At 40.2% G+C, this 22,459-nt stretch overlaps 1 protein-coding gene across 1 annotated transcript in view; it reads right to left on the bottom strand.

Moving 5' to 3' along the window:
• Nucleotides 1-22,398, bottom strand: part of SLC25A17 (solute carrier family 25 member 17) — a 45,015-nt gene extending 22,617 nt beyond the window's left edge. Inside the window, exon 1 of the mRNA XM_029953732.1 lies at nucleotides 22,212-22,398. Within this exon, the coding sequence (XP_029809592.1) occupies nucleotides 22,212-22,265 (54 nt within the window). The 5' untranslated portion in view covers nucleotides 22,266-22,398. The remainder of the gene's footprint in view (nucleotides 1-22,211) is intronic.
• Nucleotides 22,399-22,459: the final 61 nt, after the last annotated feature.

Below are 22,459 nucleotides of genomic sequence, written 5' to 3'. Positions count from 1 at the left end.
ACAGTGTGAATGTCCTAAGTACTGCTGAAATGTACACTTTATTTTTTAATGTTTCATTTATTTTTGATACAGAGAGAGACAGAGCATGAGAGGGGGAGGGGCAGAGAGAGAAGGAGACACAGAACTGGAAGCAGGCTCCAGGCTCTGAGCTAGCTGTCAGCACAGAGCCTGACGCGGGGCTCGAACCCACGAATGTGAGATCTGACCTGAGCCAAAGTCGGAGGTTTAACTGACTGAGCCACCCAGGCGCCCCTGAAATGTACACTTTAAAGTTTATTTATTTTTTAGTAATTTCTATACCTGACATGGGGCTTGAACTCATGACCTCGAGATCAAGAGTCGCATGCTCCTTGGACTGAGCCCTGAGCTGTATACTTTAAAATGGTTAATTTCATATTATGTGAATTGACAATCAAAAACAAAAGCATTTAATCCTCACAACAACCTGATGAGGTAAGTATTCTCTTCATTTTATACGTGAGAAAAAAATACCAAGAGGTTTTGTAATTTTCCTAAAGTTACACACTTTGCAAGTGGCAGAATCTGTATCTGAACATTGGCAGCGTGACTCCAGAGTTGTCTTTTTTTTTTTTTTACATTTTATTTATTTTTGAGAGACAGAAAGAGACAGTGTGAGCAGGGGAGGGTCAGAGAGAGAAGGAGATACAGAATCCGAAGCAGACCCCAGACTCTGAGCTGTCAGCACACAGCGTGACGTGGGGCTCGAACCCACAAACCATGAGATCATGACCTGAGCTGAATTCGGACGCTCAACCAACTGAGCCACCCAGGCATCCCTCCAGAGTTCAGTCTTAACCACTGTTGCAATTCATACTTGAAAAAAAAGTACTAATATAGTACTAAAAATTACTGAAAAAGAAAAGAAAGGGACTAATATGGCTAATATGGGACCTATTTGATGTGTCAAGTATTTTTTTGTGTACCAGTCTGGAAACTCAGCGTAGACCCTGGCATAGCATAAGCCCTAAACTTGTTAATTCACATATGACTGTATGTACCTATAAATAAACTTAACATCCATGGGAAAATGTGTCCAAAATGCTAAGGATAAATCTGGAACATAGCTATTCTGTACATCGGGGACTTGCTATATTTGTCTCCTCACCAAGCAAACACACAGATGACGGCTTTCGTTTTCCAAAGCAGCTGCTACCTGAAGGACCGTATTTATTACAGATGCGAGTCTTACGTCGAGCTATACAAGCATGTGACTTTTTAGAACTTGCATTAAATTTCTCTTTCATAAGTACTCAGTGGTTTCCTCCCCCCCACCGAGGACTGTCTGTTCACTTACACAAAATTAGAAGGCACAAAATACTGAGGATAACCACAATGTACAATACTGTTGTGCCAGAGAGGCATAAAAATAAATCCATTATTTTGAGTCCCACAGAGTTCTAACCATCTGAGTGGGAGTCCTACTGCTGATGTTCACTGCAATTTAAGAGAATCCATTTCCAGAGAAACAACCTTTTGGTGTCTCACCAAAACGAAATATTTTTAGTTACAACTTTCTACCATCCCTCTCTGGCATTTAACCATTAGGTTTTGGGAAATAAATTACTTCCTACACAGCAGCGGGCCCTGGATCACCTGGTGGTGGAGTCCTGTCACCCGAGAACTCAGGAGTCTGAGCCAGGGCGGTGAGAGGTCTGTCCAGAGCCCAAGTGCCAGAGGCTGAGTCAGAACCCAGAACTCTCAGACTCCTAGTTCACTGCTCACAGTTCTATCTTGTTCTCAATCTTTTTTCAGTCAAGACATAAATGATTTTTAACTCGACTCTTCTCTTCCCCTTATAAAAGTGTACACACTGCGGGCTGCCTGAATGGCTTGGTCCGTTAAGCACCCGATTCTGGATTTCAGCTCAGGTCATGATCTCACAATTTCTGAGAACGAGCCTTGTACCGGGCTCTGTGGTCAAAGCCCGGGGCCTGCTCGGGTCCCCTCTCTCCTCCTCTGAGGCAACAGGCGTGCATGCTCGCTCTCTGAAAAATAAACTTCAAAAAAATAAATAAGTGTACAATGCAAACACACACACACACAATCTGGGAAAATCACACACACAAACAGTGAATATGTGAGGAGAGGAAAGAAATTCAAGGTAACACCATTTCCCTCATTGATTCTCCACAATTATTCCTTTTTTAACAGTAAGCATGTGTTAGCTTTAGTTCTCAAGTGGGGGAAAAAAGCAAATATATTTTTTAAAGATATCAAAATACAGGATAATGTAGCCTAGGGATTCTCTAAGTTTGATCTGGGGCTCCTTGAAAGTCTCCAAACACTTTGCAGGGTCTGCAGGATTAAAGCTATTTTCATAGGAATATTATGACATTATTTGCCTTTTTATTCTTCTTTTCTCACAGCGTGTAATGAAGTTTTCCAGACGGTACAGATATGTGATATTGTAGGGGACTGAATGCAGAAGCCGATACAAGGGGCCAGCTACCTTCTCTTAGGTCAGACATTAGAAAGGTTTGCAAAAATATATAATAATGGCACTATTTTTACTATTTTGGGGAAAATTTTTTTTAAATGTTATGTATGTTAACACGTAACAGGTTTAACTGTTAATAAATACCTTAATGATTTTTCAATTTTAACTTCTAATCTAATAAATACTGATAGTTATAACCACATAAACAAAAGCTCTTCAGAGTCTGCTATAATTTTTAAGAGTATAAAGGAATCCTGAGACCCAAAAGTTTGAGAACTGCTATTACAAACATGCCATTGAATATGATAACTGTACATTATGAACAATTATTTAACACATCATGTTTTTTTGCAAGTGATGCATATTTTATTTTATTTTTATTTTTTTTGTTTTTTTTGTTTTTTTTTTTTAATTTAACACATCATTTCTAATACCCTTTCAACTAGCATTATGCCATTGTGACATTAACAATTGAAAACATCAACTACTTTTGGCTGGCCACTGTCTTCTCCAGGAAATTCTTTATTTAATAAAAAAAGTTTTTTTAATGTTTATTTATTTTTGAGAGACAGAGCACCAGCAGGAGAAGGGCAGAGACAGAAGGAGACACAGAATCTGAAGCAGGCTCCAGGCTTTGAGCTGTCAGCACAGAGCCTGCTGTGGGGTTCAAACTCAAGAACTGCCAAAATCATGACCTGAGCCAAAGACGGCTGCTTAACCGAGCCACCCAGGCACCCCTCCAGGAAATTCTTTAAAAGGCAAATAACTCCAGGGGTGCCTGGGTGGCTCAGTCAGTTGAGCGCCTAACTCTTCGTTTCTGCTCAAGTCATGATCTCACAGTTCATGGGGTTGGGCTCTGTGCTGACAACACTGAGCCTGTTTGGAATTCTTTCTCCCTCTCTCTCTCAATAAAATAAAAAATAAACATTAAAAAATAAAAAACAAGTAACTCTAAGAATATATATAGGCTACAATTAACACCCTAGACCTCATCATTAGAGAATTATTTATGGGTTTTTTACGGTTGTTGTTTTTTGTTTTTTTTTTTTGAGAGACAAAGAGAGACATCGTGAGCAGGCGAGGGTCAGAGAGGGAGGGAGACACAGAAATTTGAAGCAGGCTCCAGGCTCTGAGCTGTCAGCACAGAGCCCGACACGGGGCTCAAACCCACGAACCGTGAGATCGTGACCTGAGCCGAAGCCGAACGCTCAACCAACTGAGCCACCCAGGCACCCCTATTTATAGGGGTTTTTTTTTTAACGTTTATTTATTTTGAGAGAGAGAGAGAGAGAGAGAGAGAGAAAGGAGAGGGGCAGAGAGACAGAGGGATGGAGAAAATCCCAATCCCTAACCAACTGAGTCACCCAGGTGACCCTCTTCCATTCTTTGGGTTATTTTTGATATATTTTTTTAAAACTTTCAAAGGTTTACTTATTTTTGAGAGAGCACGTAAGCAGGGGAGGAGCAGAGAGGGGGACAGAGGATCTCAAGAAGGCCCTGCACTGACAGCAGAGCGCCCTATCTGGGGCTCGAACTCACAAATCGTAAGATCATGACCTGAGCTGAAGTCAGTCACTCGACCGAGCCACGCAGGACCCCTAAATTTGTTTTTATCTAACTTCTTGAGATGGATGCCTAGTTCATCAATTTTAAGTCTTTCTTCTTTTCCAAACTTGATTGAAAGGCTATTCATTTCTAAGTGTTTCAGCTGTTTCTGACAGGTTTTTTCTTTAGGACTCAGTGGTTTTAAATATATTCACCAATGTGCAATCACCACTAATTTCATTTTAATTAACCTAAAAGGAAACCTGTACCCATTAGCAAACTCTCCATTCACTCCTTCTTCCACACCCTGGCAACCACTAATCTATTTTCTGTCTCTATTTGCCTATTCTGGGTAGTTCACATAAATGGAATCAAATAAAATATGATATTTTGTGACTGGCTTCTTTCAAGGGTCATACATGTTGTAGAATCAGAATTGCATTTTGTATTACGGCTGAATAATATTCTGTTGTATGGACACATCACATTTTGTTTATTCATTCATCAAACTGATGCATTTGAGTTATTTCCACTTCTCTGCCTTATGAATAATGTTGCTATAAACACTGTGTACAAATTTTTTCAATATAGGTTTTCAATTCTCTGGAAGTAGAACTGCTGGGTCGTTCTGTAACTGTTGAACATTTTGAGGAACTACCAAATTGTGTTCCACAGTGGCTGCACAATTTTAAATTCTCACCAGCAAAATATGAGGTCTCTAACTTCCCCATAAGTTTGCAACATTGTTATTATCTGTCCCTTTGATTATGGCCATCCTGGTGGGTGTGAAATGGTAGGTCATTGTGGTTTTGATTTGCAGTCTCCTGATAATTAGTGCTGTCAAGCATCTCTTCACATTATGTATTGGTCACTTGTATATCTTCACTGGAGAAATGGCTATTCAAATCCTTTGTCTATCTTTTAATCGGGTTATTTGCCTATTATTGAGGTGTAGGCAGTCTTTGTATATTCTGGATAGTAGACCCTTAACAGATACAGGATTTATAAATATGTTCTCCTATTCTGTTGTCTTTACTTTCTTGATGGGGTCTTTTTTTCCTTTCACTTTTATAAACATTTCATTTTATTTTTTGAGAGACAGAGTGCAAGCAGGGGAGGGGACAGAATCCAAGCAGGCCCCAGGCTCTGAGAGCTGTTAGCACAGAGCCCGATGCAGGGCTCAAACCCATAAATGCAAGATCATTACCTGAGCCAAAGTCGGACGCTCAACTGACTCCCCTCTGGATGGGGTCTTTGAAGCACAAAAAGGTTCTTAATTTGAATGAAGTCCAATTTACACACTTACACACACATATTTTTTAAATTACTTGTGCTTTTGGTGTCATACCTAAGAAACCATTGCCTAATCGAAGGTCATGAAGATTTATGTTTTCATCTAAGAGTTTTATAATTTTAGCTCTTACATTAGGTCTGTGGTTTGTTTCGAAATAATTTTAGGTATGGTGTGAAGAAGGGGTCCAACTTCATTCTTCAGCATGTGGATATCTGGTTGTGCTAGTAACATTTATTAAAGATACTACTCATTGATACATCTTGACATTCTTGCCAAAACTCAACTAAACGAAAATTGAGGGTTTCTTTCTTAGACTCCCAATTCTATTCCATTGATCTACGCACCCTTATGCCAGTACCACACTACTGTTTACTGTTACTCTGTATTAGGTTTAGAAACTGGGAAATACGAATCCTTCAACTTTGTTCTTCTTTTTCAAGATTATTTTGACTATTCTGGAGCCTTTGCATTTTCATATGAATTTTATAACTAGCTTACCAATTTCTGTAAAAAAGCAAATTGGAATTTTGATAGGGAATGCACTGAATTATTATAGATTCTTTGGGGGGACTACTGCTATCTTAACAATATTGTCTTCCAAGCAATGAACATGGGATGTCTTCCTACTTATTCAAGTCTTTAATGTTTTTCAATGATAATTTCTATTTTTCAGTATAACTAAAAGTTTCAATATGCACTATCTGCATTATCACTCAGTTCTAAGTATTTTATTTCCATTATTATTTCTTCTTTAACCTACAGATCTTTCAGAAATGTGTTTAATTTCTAAACACATATGCTTTTTGTTTTAAGTTTCTTTTTGTTGTTGGTTGCTACTTATCGCACCGTTTAAGAACTCATTCTGTACTATTTCAACACTTTTTCAAGACTTAAGTTTTCTTTTACAACAAAATAAATGGTCAGTTGCGATAATTTTTTCATGTTTGGCTTAAACAGAATGTGTCTTCTGCACTTGTTGGGCACACTGTTCTGAATAGGTCTATTAGGTCAAGTTTGTTAAATTCTTTATTTAATCCTTTATGTTTTTATAGCCCCCCCCTTACTTATTCTATCAATTACTGAGAGATATATTAGTATCTTCCATTTTGATAATGGACTGGTATATTCTTAAATTTTTGCTTTAAACACTTTGAGACTGTTACTAGATGAACACACACTTAAAATTGCCTTATTTTTCCTGACATACTGAGCTTTTTTCTCAATGATGTCACTACTATAAAATCTATTTTGTCTGATGTTAATAGCTATCATTTGGTTAGTATTTGTCTGACTGGTCTTTTATTTTTACCTTCAAACTTTCTGCATCCTTTTTTAAAAACTTATCTTCTATAATTGCAGTTTTCCTTTTTAAAAACCAATCTAGTTCATATTTTTTAACCAAAGCATTGAATTAATTGACACTTATTTGGATTTAAAGCTGGCATCTCAGGGGCACCTGGTGGCTCAGTGGGTTAAGTGTCTGACTCTTGGTTTCAGCTCAGGTCATGACTGCAGGGTTGGTTGAGATGGAGCCCTGTGATGGGCTCAGTGCTGACACAGAGAAGCCCGCCTGGGATTCTCTTCCTCTCTCTTTCTTCCAAAATAAATAAATAAAAATAAATAAATAAAGCTGCCATCTTGTGTTCTCTTGCCTTTCCTGCCCTTTTCTGCGTTCTTATTTGACTAGAGGGTTTTTGTTTCCTTTTTCTTTTTTCTTCCCTCTGAAGAGGTATGTGTGTGTATAAAATTTTACAAGCTACCCAGTAATACAACACACAAAAAATTCCTAACTCATCTATGCTAAAAACTTTTAATATGTTTATCCTCTTCCCAAACAACAGATATTTAATTCCATTTACTCCCACCCACCTTCAGGCTACTGTTATCCACTTTAATTCTAACTTCTTTTGCTCCCTTTTTAATGCCCACAAAACAATGAGTTAATTTGTTTTATCATTTGGTAGTCAAAGTTGCTCAGATTTAGACAGGCACAACATCTTACCACTTTTTCTGCTCTTCATCCCTTCTTCCATCTCATTCTTTCCCTCTAGCATCACCTGCCTTGTGCATGAACAGCACCCTTTAGCATTTCTTCTCATGAGGATCTTGCTGGTGGTGAACTGTTTTTATGGTCTCAAAATGTCTCTATTTCACATATGTTTTAAAGATTTCCACTGGATATAGCATTCTAGGGAGATACTAGCTTCTCTCAGCAAAGGGAAGAAAATACTGAAAACACTGACTACAATCACTGCAAATGAGAATGAGGCGGCAGCTACCCGTTAGCTCACTAATTCTATCTTCAGTTGTATCCAATATATTGATAAACCTGTTTTTATTTATTGCTAAAGCTACTACTCAGCTTCAGTGATCAATTTACAGCTATGCACTACTCATCTTACCTTTAACTTTTTATTTGATCAAAAGTATGCACACAGTTTTTAAACAATCATGGACTATAGATGGCTAACTAGTAGTTCCTGCCCACTCTTCTCCATTTTACCCAATCTTCCTCCCCACAGGCAATTATTTTAGCACCTTTTAGCTGTTTCTTTTGAAATTTACCTATATCCATATAATTAAAAAGTATCCCAATGTCTTTTGATTAATCAGTTGCAGATGTTATTTATCACATATTATGGAGGGTGAGAGTTTGGCTCTGTTCTATTCCCCTCTGCTTTCGTGTCCCATCCTTCTAAGAACTGCTTAAATAAGTATTTTTGCTTAAATAAGTATTCAGTGTTTCCAAGACTATCATGCCTCTGCTCTCAAATTTCAGTTATTTTACGTTTCATCTCTAGATGTTGTTTGGTTAACTTTGCCAATCTCAGTGTCTTGTTGCCTCACACATCTTGGTAGTCTCTCTTCACACACACTAAATAGCTTCAGATTGTGACTGAAAATTCCATTTTCCGATTGTTGCTGATGTCTGCTAAGGTTCTTGTTCACAATGCCTTGTTTCTCTGTGTTTAGTTAGTTTGGATTGAACTGATCATTTCCCTTAGATTTTTATTTTGGGACATTCTTTTAAACCTCATAAAGTACTTCTGGAAAGGATTTCTGCCAGGCACTTTGGGGTCCCACACACCCAAATCACTCCAAGTTCAACGACTGGCTTCAGGTTTTCAAATCATGCAAAGAATGAATTCAGGCTGCAACCTAAGAGGGAAATTTCAGTGGCGATTTCCTACTCAAAACAGTGCCAAGGCTGGAGATCGCTGATATTTCTGGGGAGGAGTAAGATTATTTTCCATTCCTGTCTACAGCAGATTCTGTTGGGATTCCAGGTTTCCTGGGTGATCTGCTAGTGGACTTCTTGTCTACAGGCAGATCAGGTTCCTTCTCTTCTCTGTATCTCTGAAAGCTACAAACCGAAAGCTCAAGTTTACCTGCTTAATCAGTTCCTGCAAGGCAAATGTTCTCCATCCCTCTGGTACTCTAGGCTGAGAATTCCTTATCTTGTCACCTTACTAATGCTTTCACGTTGTTTTAAGAAATATTTTAGAGAGGCTTTGGTTTTTTTTAAGTATAAAGGGAAGTTTTCAGGAGATGCTTTGATGAGCTCCTTATTTAGAAACTGAAATCCCATTTTAAATATTTTACAATGGACTACTGCTAGTCTTGGCAAATAAATATTTTTAAATCTTTGTAAATGTTTATTCCTTTGCTATTTATTCAATTTTGTTCTTTTTTCATGATAAAATTGTGTAAGGGCAGGTTGGTAACATGTTTACTTTGCAAATCTATTACTACATAGCATCTAATACCACTCTTCTCTGTTCCCTGGATATTTAACAAGTGAACAAAGAAATATATTTCTACTTAATACCTTGACTCCAAAAAATTTATAAAATTTAGTAAAGTCACAAATACTAAACAAAAGACAATCTAACAGACATAAAATAATACCACTTTACCCTGGATATGAAAATTAGGAAAATGACAAAATCAAGAAGGAAAGGAGCCAGAAATCTGAATGTAGACCTTTTCTACACAGGTATCTCATTAAAACACATGCCAAAGGCCTTTCAGGAGGCCATCCAAGTAACCTCAAGAGCTCTCAACCTGAAAGATCAGAACACAAATACAAACACTGCTTTATCAAAGTACATCTGTTTTAAAATAGTAAGGCCTTCAACCAGTAAAAAAAAAAATGGAGGAGGGGCCCCTGGGTGGCTCAGTCGGTTAAGTATCTGACTTTGGCTCAGGTCATAATCTCACAGTTTATGAGTTCAAGACCTGCATCAGGCTCTGTGCTTACACTGCAGAGCCTGCATGAGATTCTCTCTCTCTTTCCCTCTCCCACTTGTGCACACACACTCTCTCTCTCAAAATAAATAACCTTTAAAAAATGGAAAAGGGATATCTTCCAGAAAATCTAAAGGAATAGGATTTTCTGATTTATTGGATATGGATTCCAAGAGAGAAGGGAAAATCATAAGAAATGAAGACACCATTGACAGAATTAGGAAAGTAAAGCGGGATGTAGTTTCAGGAAATTACTAGTTCAATCTTGGACACAGTTTCAGATGATGATGAATTATTCTCTCACCTGATGCTTCTAATGGTTATTGTGCATCCGTGTACAAAATTCTATTACACAGCAATCACTGTTCTGTATTTAGTTGTTAATGAGTTTGTCTTCCTTATTAGACTATGGGCACCTCAAGGGCAGGAACTTAACAAAAATCATTTTCAGCTTAGGGCATTTTTGTCTCTCTCTGTCGTGAACAGTCCCATAGCCAGAACCTGGATTCCTTAATGATGTATCAGCATCTACATTTCAGGTTATATATCTAAAATATAGTGGCTTATTCATTTTCTGGGCTATGTCTCTCCTGCCTGTAAAAGATCAATAAACATCCAAAGTCTACCTTTTAACTTGGCCAGCGTAAACAGACACACAGTTGAACTGAAATACCTACCACCACAGATAAGCGTCGGAATGAGATGACAGGGTAAACCTGGTCAAGATGTGGTCCCCTGAGCATGTACAGTCTTATGGGAATAGAAGCCCGGGACACACACAAATACAGAAGTAGAGCACGATGTGGCGAGGATGTGGGGAAACGGGCACCCTGCTGCACTGTTGGTGGGAATGTTAACTGGTGCAGCCGCTCTGGCAAAGTGTGGAGGTTCCTCAAAAAATTAACAATAGAACTCCCCTATGACCCAGCAATAGCACTGTTAGGAATTTACCCAAGGGATACAGGAGTGCTGATGCATAAGAGGCACACGTACCCCAATGTTCATAGCAGCACTTTCAACAATAGTCAAGTCATGGAGAGAGCCTAAATGTCCATCCACTGGTGAATGGTTCAAGAAGATGTGGTTTATATACATATACAGTGGAATACGACATGGCAATGAGAAATAATGCAATCTGGCCATTTGTAGCAATGTGGATGGACCTCAAGGGTGTCATGCTGAGTGAAGCAAGTCAGGCAGGAAGGACAGATACCATGTTTTCACTCATATGTGGATCAGGAGAAACTTAACAGAGGACCATGGGGGAGGGGAAGGAGAAAAAATAGTTAAGGAGACTGAGGGAGGCAAACCATAAGAGACTACTGAGAACAAACGGAGGGCTGATGGGGGTGGGGGAGAGGAGAAAAGGGGTGATGGGTATGGAGGAGGGCACTTGTTGAGGTGAGCACTGGGTGTTATTTGGAAACCAACTTGACAATAAACTATAAAAAAAAAAAGAGAAGTAGAGCATTATGCCTTTAAAGTACAATAACGTTTGGATTAGCTTTCAAACCAAGTCACCAAATTCAGCCGTTTCCAAAATGTTAATTCACCCCTGAAGGATGAAAAATAGTCAAAAAATGTAATTCCAGTTCCAAAGTCAATTTCCAGAGAGGAGTCTAGAAATGGTGGTTGAGTCACAGCATTACTGAAATCAGCTTACAGCATCCCCTGAGGGAGTACATGGCATTATTTGATAAAGGGGCTATTTTAGAAAGAAAAACAACTAAAATACATTAGTGGCAGATACATTCAGTGGTAGATCTCAAGTTAATGAAATCCCAAAGATTGAAAGCTACTCATTGTGTTTTTCATATTCAGAAGTGTTATTTACCTAATCGGAGTTAATATAAGTCCTTCCCTTGACAAAGCAATCAAGCTCTCATACCTATACACAGAGAGATATGCAAGTTCAATAAAAGGCCTAATAGATAACAAATGCAGCACCTAAGTGTCTTATGGAAGAAAGCATGAGCTTTGGAGTAAAACAAACCAATGTTCAGGTTCCAGTTACAGTACATACTATCTAATAAGTAACTTCAAATCATCATGCCTCAATGTCCTCACCTGTAATTTTAGGGCCAATACCTAACTATCAAGGATTGCTGTGAGAATTGAGAAGTAATTAAAAGTCCAATCAAGTCAGACTGAAAAAAGTCAGTGGACTAAGCCATCAGGAAGTCAGTGATGGTCTCCGGAAGAGTAGTTTCAGCAGTCAGACTGGATGAGAAGAGGCAGTAAGTACAGACTATCCTCTAAGTAAACTAAGAACCCGCAGCAGCTCAGACAAAGGCAGTCTCTGGGGAGTGTGGGTGGCGCAGTTGGTTAAACCTCCTACTCTTGATTTTAGCTCAGGTTATGACCTCATGATTCATGAGTCTCCACACTGACAGTGCGGAGCCTGCTTAGGAGTCTCTCTCCCTCTTTCTCTGCCTCTGCCCTGCTCACAGGCTTCTGCATACATTCTCTCTCTCTCAAGATATATATATAAAACTTAAAAAAAGAAGAAGAAGAAGAAGAAGAGGGCACCAGGGTGGTTCAGTCAGTTAAGTGTCCAATTCTTGATTTCAGTTCAGGTCATGATCTTGTGGTTTGTAAGATTGAGCCTCGCATCAGGGCTTTGTGCTGACAGCATGGAGCCTGCTTGGGATTCTCTCTCTCCCTCTCTCCCTGCACCTCTCCTGCTCTCTCTTTCTCAAAAAATAAACTTGGTGCGCCTGGGTGGCTCAGTTGGTTAAACATCCAGCTTCAGCTCAGGTCATGATCTCACAGTTCATGGGTTTGAGCCTCATGTCAGGCTCTGTGCTGACAGCTAGCTCAGAGCCTGGAGCCTGCTTCAGATTATGTGTCTCCCTCTCTCTCTCTGCCCCTCCCCTGCTTGCGCTGTCTCTCAGTCTCTCAAAAAAAAAATATTTTAAAAAATTAAAAAAAAAAGTTTTTTAAAGAATAATAAATTAACAAAAAAAATTTTTTTTAAAGGAGAGGGAAAAAAAAAGGAAAAGAAAAAGGCAGTCTCCAGACCAGACTGGTATGACCGGACAGGGCTAACCATGTTTGAAAGCTGAAGGGAAGCAAACATTGGAGAAAGGTTAAAGCCACAGGAAAGCAGTAAAAATTAATGGAGCAAAGTCCCAAAAGATAAATGGGGTTGGGGCAAGGGGGGGAAGGTCAAGATCAAAGCTAGCAGAGACTGGATGGATACATCTGTTTTTCCTGAGGCCGAGAGAATGTAGGACACATGAGCACAACTGCAATTGATTCTTTAATTAGAAAAAACGGAAAGTGAGAAGCTCATCCCAAGTAGCCTCTGTTTTAGCTAGAGAATAAAAGGTGAGGTCACCGGCTACAAGTTACAGGACAGGGGCGGCCGTGTGACGAGACAACAAACTGCACTTCTATTTAATTTCTGAAACTGGGTACAAATACTGTGTTTATGTTTGCAAGAATATTCCAGAAAAATAAATTACGGCCTTCCTACGCTTCCCCAGATGCTGCACTAGGCGCTCCACGGGTGTTACCACATTTACTTCTCAGGGAACCCCAGTCAGCGGAGTGCTATTGTCCCCATTTTATAGCTCAGAAAGCTCAGGTCCAGAAGAAAACATAAATGACCCAGGATGACATGGATAATTTTTACTCCAAAACCTTTTCTCAGATTTATACCACATTTATTTTTAAAAATTAAGTTATAAACTACTGTATGTATAGCAATACAATTTCCTTTATTTAACCTTTTTCTGGTTCAGGCATAAAGAAGCAAAGTTAGAAAAATAATTTCAATAAAGACGGCATAAGAACCTTTAAGATTAGGAGAAGTGAAATGCAATGACCCTGTTAGGTGAAAGGTTTACTAAGGGCTCAGGAGGGAGGAACAGGCAGAGCACTTAAGGTTCTTAGGGCAGTGAAAGTACTCCAGAGAACACTCTCATGCTGGTTTCATGTCATTAGACATTCGCCAAAGCCACAGAATGCACAACATCAGGAGTTAATATACACTAATATACACTATGGACTCTGGGTGAGACGATGTGTCAATGCAGGATTATTAACTGTAACAAATGTACCACCCAACTGGGGGGTGGAATTACAGGGGGGCACGCATGTGTGAGGGCTGGGGGTATACGGGCAATCTCTGTATCTTCTCGATTTTGCTGTGAACGTAAAACTGCTCTAAAAAATTAAGTCTTAAAAAAAGTTTACTAAGAAATCAAGATATATTTGGGATGGTGGTGAGGGAGGCAATGAAGTCTTAAAGACTAAGCACTATATAATAATTTGATCATAATTTAGCAGAAGCTTAAATAAAATAAAACAGCAAGCTAGGAAGTAAAGAATACAATAATGACTTCCTCCAATGATCTCCTTTTGAGGTTTTTAAACCAAAGTAACATAATGCCCTCAGAGACATCCCAACCTAAGTTAATTCTATGGGAATCTGAGCAACTAGATTTAAAGTTTGGGTCTGAATGAATCCCCTGTGGAAAAGTAAACCCTTTCAATGAGAACTGAATGAATTGTTAGAAGTGTGGTTTAAAGTACTTCCAATAAGGGGAGCCTGGGTAGCTCAGTTTGTTAAGCCTCCAACTTTGGCTCAGGTCATGATCTCACTGTTCCTGGTATTCAGCCACGTCGGGCTCCCTGCAGTCGGCAGAACCTGCTTTGAATCCTCTGTCCCCATCTCTCTCTGCTTTTCCTCCGCTCACACTCTCTCTCTCAAAACTAAAATAAAACATTAAAAAAAGTACTCCCAATAAACAATTAGCGTCCAATTGTCTCTAGTTTGGTTATGCATATGTATACTTAATATTCAGTGTCACTTATTTTCTGATAATCTAACCTGGTTTTGAAATACACAAAGGAATGAGACAAGAAGTGTGGAGGAGAAGAGAGCCAGGCATAGCAGAGAGAAAAGGCCTGGACTATTCTATGACCAACTCACTGGCAACCCTAGCCAAGTCATTTAACATCCCTGTTTCCATTTTCCTGTCTCTGTAACAGAATAAAGATACTTGTCCAAAAGCCTTGGAAACAACACTAAGAGGTGGGTATTATTATTTTCCCCTTTTATAGATGAGAAAACTGAGGCAAAGAGAGATTGAGAGACATTCCCAAAGTCACACAGATGGTAAATGGCAGAGCTAGAGTCTGGTTTCAGAGTCTACGCTTTTTTAAAAAATTTTTTCTTCGTGTCTTTATTTTATTTTGAGACAGAGAGAGAGAGGGAGAGAGACAGAGAGTAAGCAGGGGAGGGGCAGAGAGGGAGACATAGAATCTGAAGCAGGCTCCAGGCTCTGAGCTGTCAGCACAGAGCCCAACGCAGGGCTTGAACTTACGAGCCATGAGATCATGACCTGAGCTGAAGTTGGACGCTTAACCGACTGAGCCACCCAGGCATCCCCAAAGTCCACACTTTTAACCACTTGTTACAATGCCTCTCTGGGGTTGTTAATAGATGTGAGAGGGGTTTAAGAAGTTAGGGGCACCTGGCTGGCTCAACTGATAGAGCATGTGACTCTTGATCTTACAGATGCAAGTTCAAGCCTCACATTGGGTGAGGAGAAGTACTTAAAAAAAAAAAAAAACTTTAGGAAAAAAAAAAGAAGTGAGAAAATTCTACATACTAACATATATTAGTATTAAATCAAATTAACTAACTCAAACAAGTTAGGATGCACAGAAAATTAGAATACATAGTTGTGGGAGAGCCTGGGTGGCTTAATCAGTTAAGCGTCCAACTCTGGATTTCAGTTCAGGTCATGGTCTCACGGCTCATGGGATAGAGCCCTGCGTCAGGCTCTGTGCTGACAGCATGGAGCCTGCTTGGGACTCTCTCTATCCTTCACCCGCTTGTGTGCATGTATGTATGTATCTCTCTCAAAACAAACAAACTTAAAAAACAACAACCCATAGTTGTGCACAAAATGATTAATTGGTTCCATTTACTAGGCCCCTATTGTGTGTCAAATAGTATAAAAGCTATTTTACATATGTTATTTTATTAATATTCACAAAATCTTGTTAGATTACTACCATTTTACAAGTTAGAATGTGAGTTAACGAAACTGAATCCAGAAACCGAGGCTTTTGCGTCTAATCTATAAATTAATGAGTCACATCAGGGAAGTCATTTAACTAAGCAATCCTACATTTTTCATAACAGGGTTGTGAGAGGCCACATTAATATTACACTGTACACAGCCAAAGTATGGAAAGAGCCCGAATGTCCCTCGACAGATGAATGGATAAAGAAAATGTGGAATTGGGGCACCTGGGTGGCTCAGTTGTTTAAGCATCTGACTTCGGCTCAGGTCATGATCTCATAGTTGGTGAATTCGAGCCCTGCATTGGGCTCTGTGCTGGCAGCTCAGAGCCTGGAGTTAGCTTCCGATTTTGTGTTTCCCTCTTTCTCTGCTCCTCTCCCACTCATGCTGTTTCTCTCTCTCTCTCTCAAAAATAAATGATAAACTTAAAAGAAATTTTAAAAAAGAGAACTAAATTAAAAAAAAGATGTGGTATATATATACGTTCATATATATATTTATTACTAATATATATATATTACTCGGCAATCAAAAAGAATGAAATCTTGCCATTCCAAACTATATGGATGGAACTAGAGGATATTATGTTGAGTGAAATAAGTCAGTCAGAGAAAGACAAATATCCTATGACTTCACTCATGAGGAATTTAACATAAAAAACAGATGAACATAAGGGAAGGGAAGCAAAAATAATATAAAAACAGGGAGGGGGACAAAACATAAAAGACTTTAAAATACAGAGAACAGAGGGTTGCTGGAGGGATTGTGGGGGGGGGGGGATGGGCTAAATGGGTAAGGGGCAATATGGAATCTATTCCTGAAATCACTACTGTACTATATGCTAACTTGGATTTACAAATTTAAAAATAAAACAAAAAACCAAAAACTATTTACATTGTACAAATGTTTACCACAGTGAAAAATTAGAAATGATGTAAATGTCCATAAATAAATTATGGAACACTTCCATGATAGAATATTCCATATTAAAAAATATGCTTTTCAAAGTCTTTTTAAATGACATGATATGGTGGATATCGGATGTGTGGGCCACACAGCATCCTTTCCTCTTCCTAAGGACAGCCTGATTTTCTTTACCTCTTCCCACTGTGTACGATCTCGGTAGGATGGGAAATATAGATGCCCACCCACCACTACACCTGCCGAGGAGCCCCTGAAGGTTCTTTTTGCTGGACCCTTCCTTTGCCCACCTGTTACAGTCAAGGACTGGGCACATGGTCTTCAGCACGACTCACTGGGATTCTCCCGTGACTTTAAATCTTTAGAATGCTGCAGAGGGACAAAATCCACTGATCCCAGCCCTAGTGCCCAACAGTCTGCACGGATTGCTTCAGAAATCATTTGGAGCATGTTGGTTCTTTCCTACTTCATGTGTTCATGCTCCCCACTGATCCTGGGAGCTCCTAAGAGCCTGCCAATAAACTTCCTGTTTGTTAAAATACTCAAAGTCTGTTTCTCCAGTTTGCAACCAGAGAACCCTGATACATATAGGGAAATGCTTTATATTCTGAAACAAACATACCAAAAAACCCAGGATATGAAACTCTATAATACCAGTTATATAAACAAACAAAAAAAATCTATTTGTAAATGCTTATTTGTATATAAACACAGAGAATACAGAATGAGGAAAACTTGAAGAAACAGAACTCGAACTTGCCTGAATGCGGATTTACACAAGGACCTTCAAACTTGTTTTTTTGTTCTAAGAGTCTCTTATCGCCCTCCTGTTTCATTTTGCCTAGCAAACTCCCACTCTCCCTTCAAGCTAAATGCATCAAGCCTGGGGGCTTCCATCCCTTCACGGATGTAGCCCACCACTCTGCCCTCTGCCCTGCCCTACCAGGGCCATATAGGACCTCTACTACACACTTAAGAAGGGCTTCTTAGGACAGGAACTCTTTCACTGACCTTTATATTTAGAAGGCCTTGTACAGTGAATCAAAAAGTTCCTTTACTTGCTTTCTACTTCTAAAAGGTAGGTATTGAGTCCATATGGTAAAACGTCCAGTATAAATATTAAGTGTTGAGCTGCAGAGTCAGGCAGTTGGACCTAATTTTATCTTCTGATACCAAATGGAGGAAAATGTTTTGAATACACCTTCTAAAGATAGGTATGTCTGGGCTCTGAGGCACAAAGCAATAAAAGGTAAAGTGGAAGGAGAAACGAGGAGGGCTCTTTTACATTTCTGTATGATCTGAATTTTTTAATAGTCCGCATTTACTCAATAAAACGTGATTCTTCTAAAATGTAAATTACACAGGGCGCCTGGGTGGCTCAGTTGGTTAAATGACCCATTTCAGCTCAGATCATGATCTCACGGTTCATGCTGCTTCGGGCTCTGCACTGGTGGCTCAGAGCACAGAGCCTGCTTCAGATTCTGTGTGGGTGTATGTCTCTCTCTGCCCCTCCCCTGCTCGCTCTCTCTCTCTCTCTCTCTCTCTCTCTCAAAAAAAAAAAAAGAATAAACATTAAAAAAATTTTTTAATGTAAATTATGCGTTTAAAAAATTAACTACAGGGAAAAAAAGAAGTGCCTTAATTAATTACTAGCATTACAATTCCAAAGTCTGTTTCAGCGTCTAAACCTCACTTAGGAAATTCTAACCAATTTCACTCTTCAAATTGTAGGTTAATAAAATTTCTCTTAGTTCAAATCACATTTCTACAAATAAAATCTATTTCTCAAAGCTAATCTAATGAGAACCAAAAATATAAACTTAGGAATCTAATTATACTCACAATTTTGAGAAATGTTTATGAATGAGGGCACTAATTGTATCATACAATAGTCATCAATTAGAGCTATAGCATCCTCCTGAAATAGTACAATTCTAATTTCATCTTATTTTTTTAAGTAGGCTCCAGTCCCAGTGTGGGACTCAAACCCACAACCCTGAGATCAAGAGCTGGATGTTCAACCAACTGAACCACCTAGGCACCCCAACAATTCTAATTTTCAAATACTCGAGATTGCCTGCAATTACCCCAAAGTGTGCCACATAACACTCAAAATCACTAATTTAATTTTTAAAATGTGTGTGTGTGTATGCAGAACATAACACTTGATGGGAGAATGTGGAACTTGGGAGTGAATAAACATGAAACATACCAACTCAGGGAGGTTGTAAATCAACATCTTAAGCAATGAGCCAACAATCCTTTGGGGAGAAGAAGCAACTACCCTAGGCAGCTTGCTTGGAGTTTTAGGGAAGTCATACAACTGCGAGAAGCAGAGCCAGGAACCCAGGCAGCCTGGCTCAAGTCAGACACACCAGCACTAAAGTGCTCTTACGACTATGCTAAGCGGACTCCTTGACCATCTCAAAGCTTTGGCTGAACACTACTAATATGAGGACATTTAATTAACCACAAGCCACCACAATACTATACTACTAAAGGCAATGCCATTTTTCTCATCAACTGTAGCAACATTTCTGCGGTAACATTTTTTTCCTTTGATAGCAACCAAAAGAAACTAGGGCCTGCATTACATGTTTAATCTTAACATACAGATTTGCAAAAAAAAAAAAAAAGGTTTGAGAACACTCTTCAGTATGATAGTTCAAAAAAAATAACAAAACACAATGCAACTTCCCAGATACGTGCTAGGAACGTTTCTACCCTGAGGGAAAGCAAGAGAAAAAAAATTATTCTTAAAAAGCATCTAATCTAATCTAATCTAACGGGAGCTTAAATTAATGGGAGAAAGAAAAACCCTAGCAAACTCAGGGTGCATAATTTCAAGCAGAACTTTAACAAGAGAAAAATAGGCAATGAGTAGAGGGAAAAAAATAGAAATATCTTAGTAGGTTACATGGAGATATATCACCTCTACCTGCAGTCACTCTCTACAGTAAGGCTCAGAGAACTGTGGCTCCGCGGCCAAATCCAATCACTGTGTGGTTCTGTAAACACGTTTACTGGAACTCAGTGCCACTCATTCATTTACTTACTGTCAATGGCTGCTTTCACACTATCATGGTGGTGTTGAGTATCTGTACCAGAGAGTGTACACAAAATCTAAAACATTTACCGGCTGCCTTCGTATAGAGAAAGCTTGCCAACCCTTATTTTCTTTCATAGCACTTAACACTAACGAAAATTATTTTATTTATTTTTTGTTTACTCAATTATTGTCTGACTTCTCCAGTGGAAGGCAATCTTCATGAAAAAAGGACTTTGTTCTCTACTATGTTTCCAGCACCTAGAACAGTATATGAGACGTAGAAAGCACTCAGTGAGGGGCACCTGGGTGGCTCAGGCAGTTGAGCGTCTGACTTCAGCTCAGGTCATGGTCCAGGAGTTCGAGCCCTGCATCAGGCTCAGAGCCTGGAGCCTACCTCAGATTCTGTGTCTCCCTCTTTCTCTGCTCCTCCCCCACTCGCACTCTGTCTCTCTCAAAAATAAATAAACATTAAAAATTTAAAAAATAAAGAAAGAAAGCACTCAGTTAAAGCGCTGAATGAATGGCATTCTTGAGAGAAAGAAGGGAAAACAAACACTTCCACATCTTCCCATTTTTCCTGACTGCACTCCAACTATTCACTCCACCATCTACCAAAATGGGTCTTGTTAATCAGCCACTGGATTTATCATATTGAAAAACGTGTTAATAAGTCCAGTGGTTAATTCTCGCTCCTCATCTTATTTGACCCAGTTGGTCTACACCATTCAGAACACCACATTCTCTTAGTTTTCCTCCTACCCGACAGGCCCTTCCTTAATCTCCCTTGCTGCTGCTATCTTACTTCCTAAATCTCTCAACGCTGACATGCTCAGTCTCTGAGCCTTTTCTCAGTAGGCACTTATCTAGTCTCATGACTATTCTTGTGCATTTCAAACAGAACTAGTCCAAAACCAAAACCAATCTTTCTCCCAGAACTTGTTCAGGTATAATCCTCACCATCTCAGGAAAGGTAAATGATCCCAGTTGCTCAAGCCAAAGCTCTTGGGAGCCAACCAACTCGCATTCTGTTATGCCCCATATCCAATCCACCATCAGACCCTGGTGGCTCTATCTTATAAATATATTCCAGGTTAATGATCACTGCTAACCACCTCCACTGCTGTTATCCTGGTCTGAGCCACCATCATCTCTTGCCTGGAATGATGTCATAGCCCCCTGCCAATTTCCCTGCGTCCACCTTTACTCCCTTACAGTCTACTCTTAACAGAGCACCCAGGGTGATCGTGTTTAAAATGTAAACCAGGGGCACCTGGGTGGCTCAGTCGGTTAAGCTTCCGCCTTCGGCTCAGGTCACGATCTCACGGTTCGTGGGTTCGAGCCCCAGGTCGGGCTCTGTGCTGATCGCTAGCTCAGAGCCTGGAGCCTGCTTCCGGTTCTGTGTCTCCCTCTCTCTCTGACCCTCCCCTGCTCGTGCTGTCTCTCTCTGTCTCTCAAAAATAAAATAAAATAAAACATTTAAAAAATTAAAAAAAATAAAAATAAAATGTAAACCAGCAAGTTGCTGGATGCTCAAACCCTCCAATAACTAGTTAGCTCTCTTTCCCACTCAGAGTTAAAGTCTCATGCAATCTGGTCCCCTGGAGCCTATGCCTCTTTGTTCCCTCCACCCCAGACACAGAGGCTTCCCTGGTCTCCCTAGGGCATGTCAAGCAAGCTTCCATTTCAGCACCTTTGCATTGGCTGGAAGACTCTTCCAGTTTAATTAAACGAAACAGGCACTCCCATGAAGTATCGCTGTCAACTAACTCAAAAATGAGTCTGTGAGGTAGGTGTCCATACCCTTTACAGATTAGGAGAGTGAAGTCTACAAGTCACCTATCTAACAAATGATGGAGCTGGGGTTCAATCCTGATTAGTGTGCACAGAACGTGAGCTCTCAGTCAAGTTTGGCAGGCTAAAAGGACAGGATTCTGATATTCCTCTGAAGTCACAGTGACTCCAAGTGCTAAAGGTGCATACTGACAGATAGCAAGGGATATGAGAAAGGGCAGCCAGAGGGAAAAGAGGACAACCAGCTGAGGAAGTTACCTAAGCCAAGTGGAAAGTTTCAAGGAAAAGGAGCGGTGTCAAACAGAACCGAGACAGCCACAAACCCAAGAACCAAGTGCACGCCTCACCTAAAGCACACCTGGCAGCAACCCTGATCTTGATTTTTTTAAAAAAATGTGATCTTCTGCTAATATGGGCCAAAGATACCACTGGCACAAGGTTGTGAAAACAGACTACAGGTGAGCATGTGATTATGTGATTAAGAAACAGCCTCACACCTACGTTTTCCTCCAATACAAGAAAATGAAGTTTGTGTGTGCGGTGGCCTTTACATTTCAGAAGGCAAAGAAAACAGCTATTTTCTTCCAGACTCCCTGTGGGTATGTGGAACAATCGCTGTCTATATCCCAGATATTTTCTAAGGAACCAAAACGGAAGCCAGGGGCGGAGGGTGTGCGGGCCCTCACCCCAAACTGTTCGAGCATCTTCTCGCCTATGCCTCACTGCTCTCCGTCCCACAGTCATACCTGCGGATGTCCAACCCACCCTTCTCCCTCTCATCCCCATCCCCCAGTCATATCCCGGGACTGGCCCCAGAGAAGCCCCACACCCCGCAGTGGCCCGGGCGTGAAGACCCCGCCTCACCACGGCTCCGGCCACAGCGTGGACAAGGCTTTCGTAGGACAGCACTGAGGCCATTGCTACGGCTCCCCGCAGACCCAGCAACACGTCTCCCTCGGGCGCCGCAGGGAGTCGAGAGAGGAAAGAAGCGCCAGAGGCCGGCTTGCGACCGTCACAGGCTCCACCTTCTTAGGCCCGCCTCCTCCGGAACAACCCCTTCCGGGTCTTAGAGAGCACCTCGTCTTCCCGCCGGAAGCCACTGGGGCGGGAAA

This window comes from Suricata suricatta, chromosome 10, assembly GCF_006229205.1.
Source record: "Suricata suricatta isolate VVHF042 chromosome 10, meerkat_22Aug2017_6uvM2_HiC, whole genome shotgun sequence".
Taxonomy (NCBI): domain Eukaryota; kingdom Metazoa; phylum Chordata; class Mammalia; order Carnivora; family Herpestidae; genus Suricata; species Suricata suricatta.
Note: the sequence above shows the minus strand (reverse complement) of the source record. Positions and strands in the feature narration are given on the sequence as shown.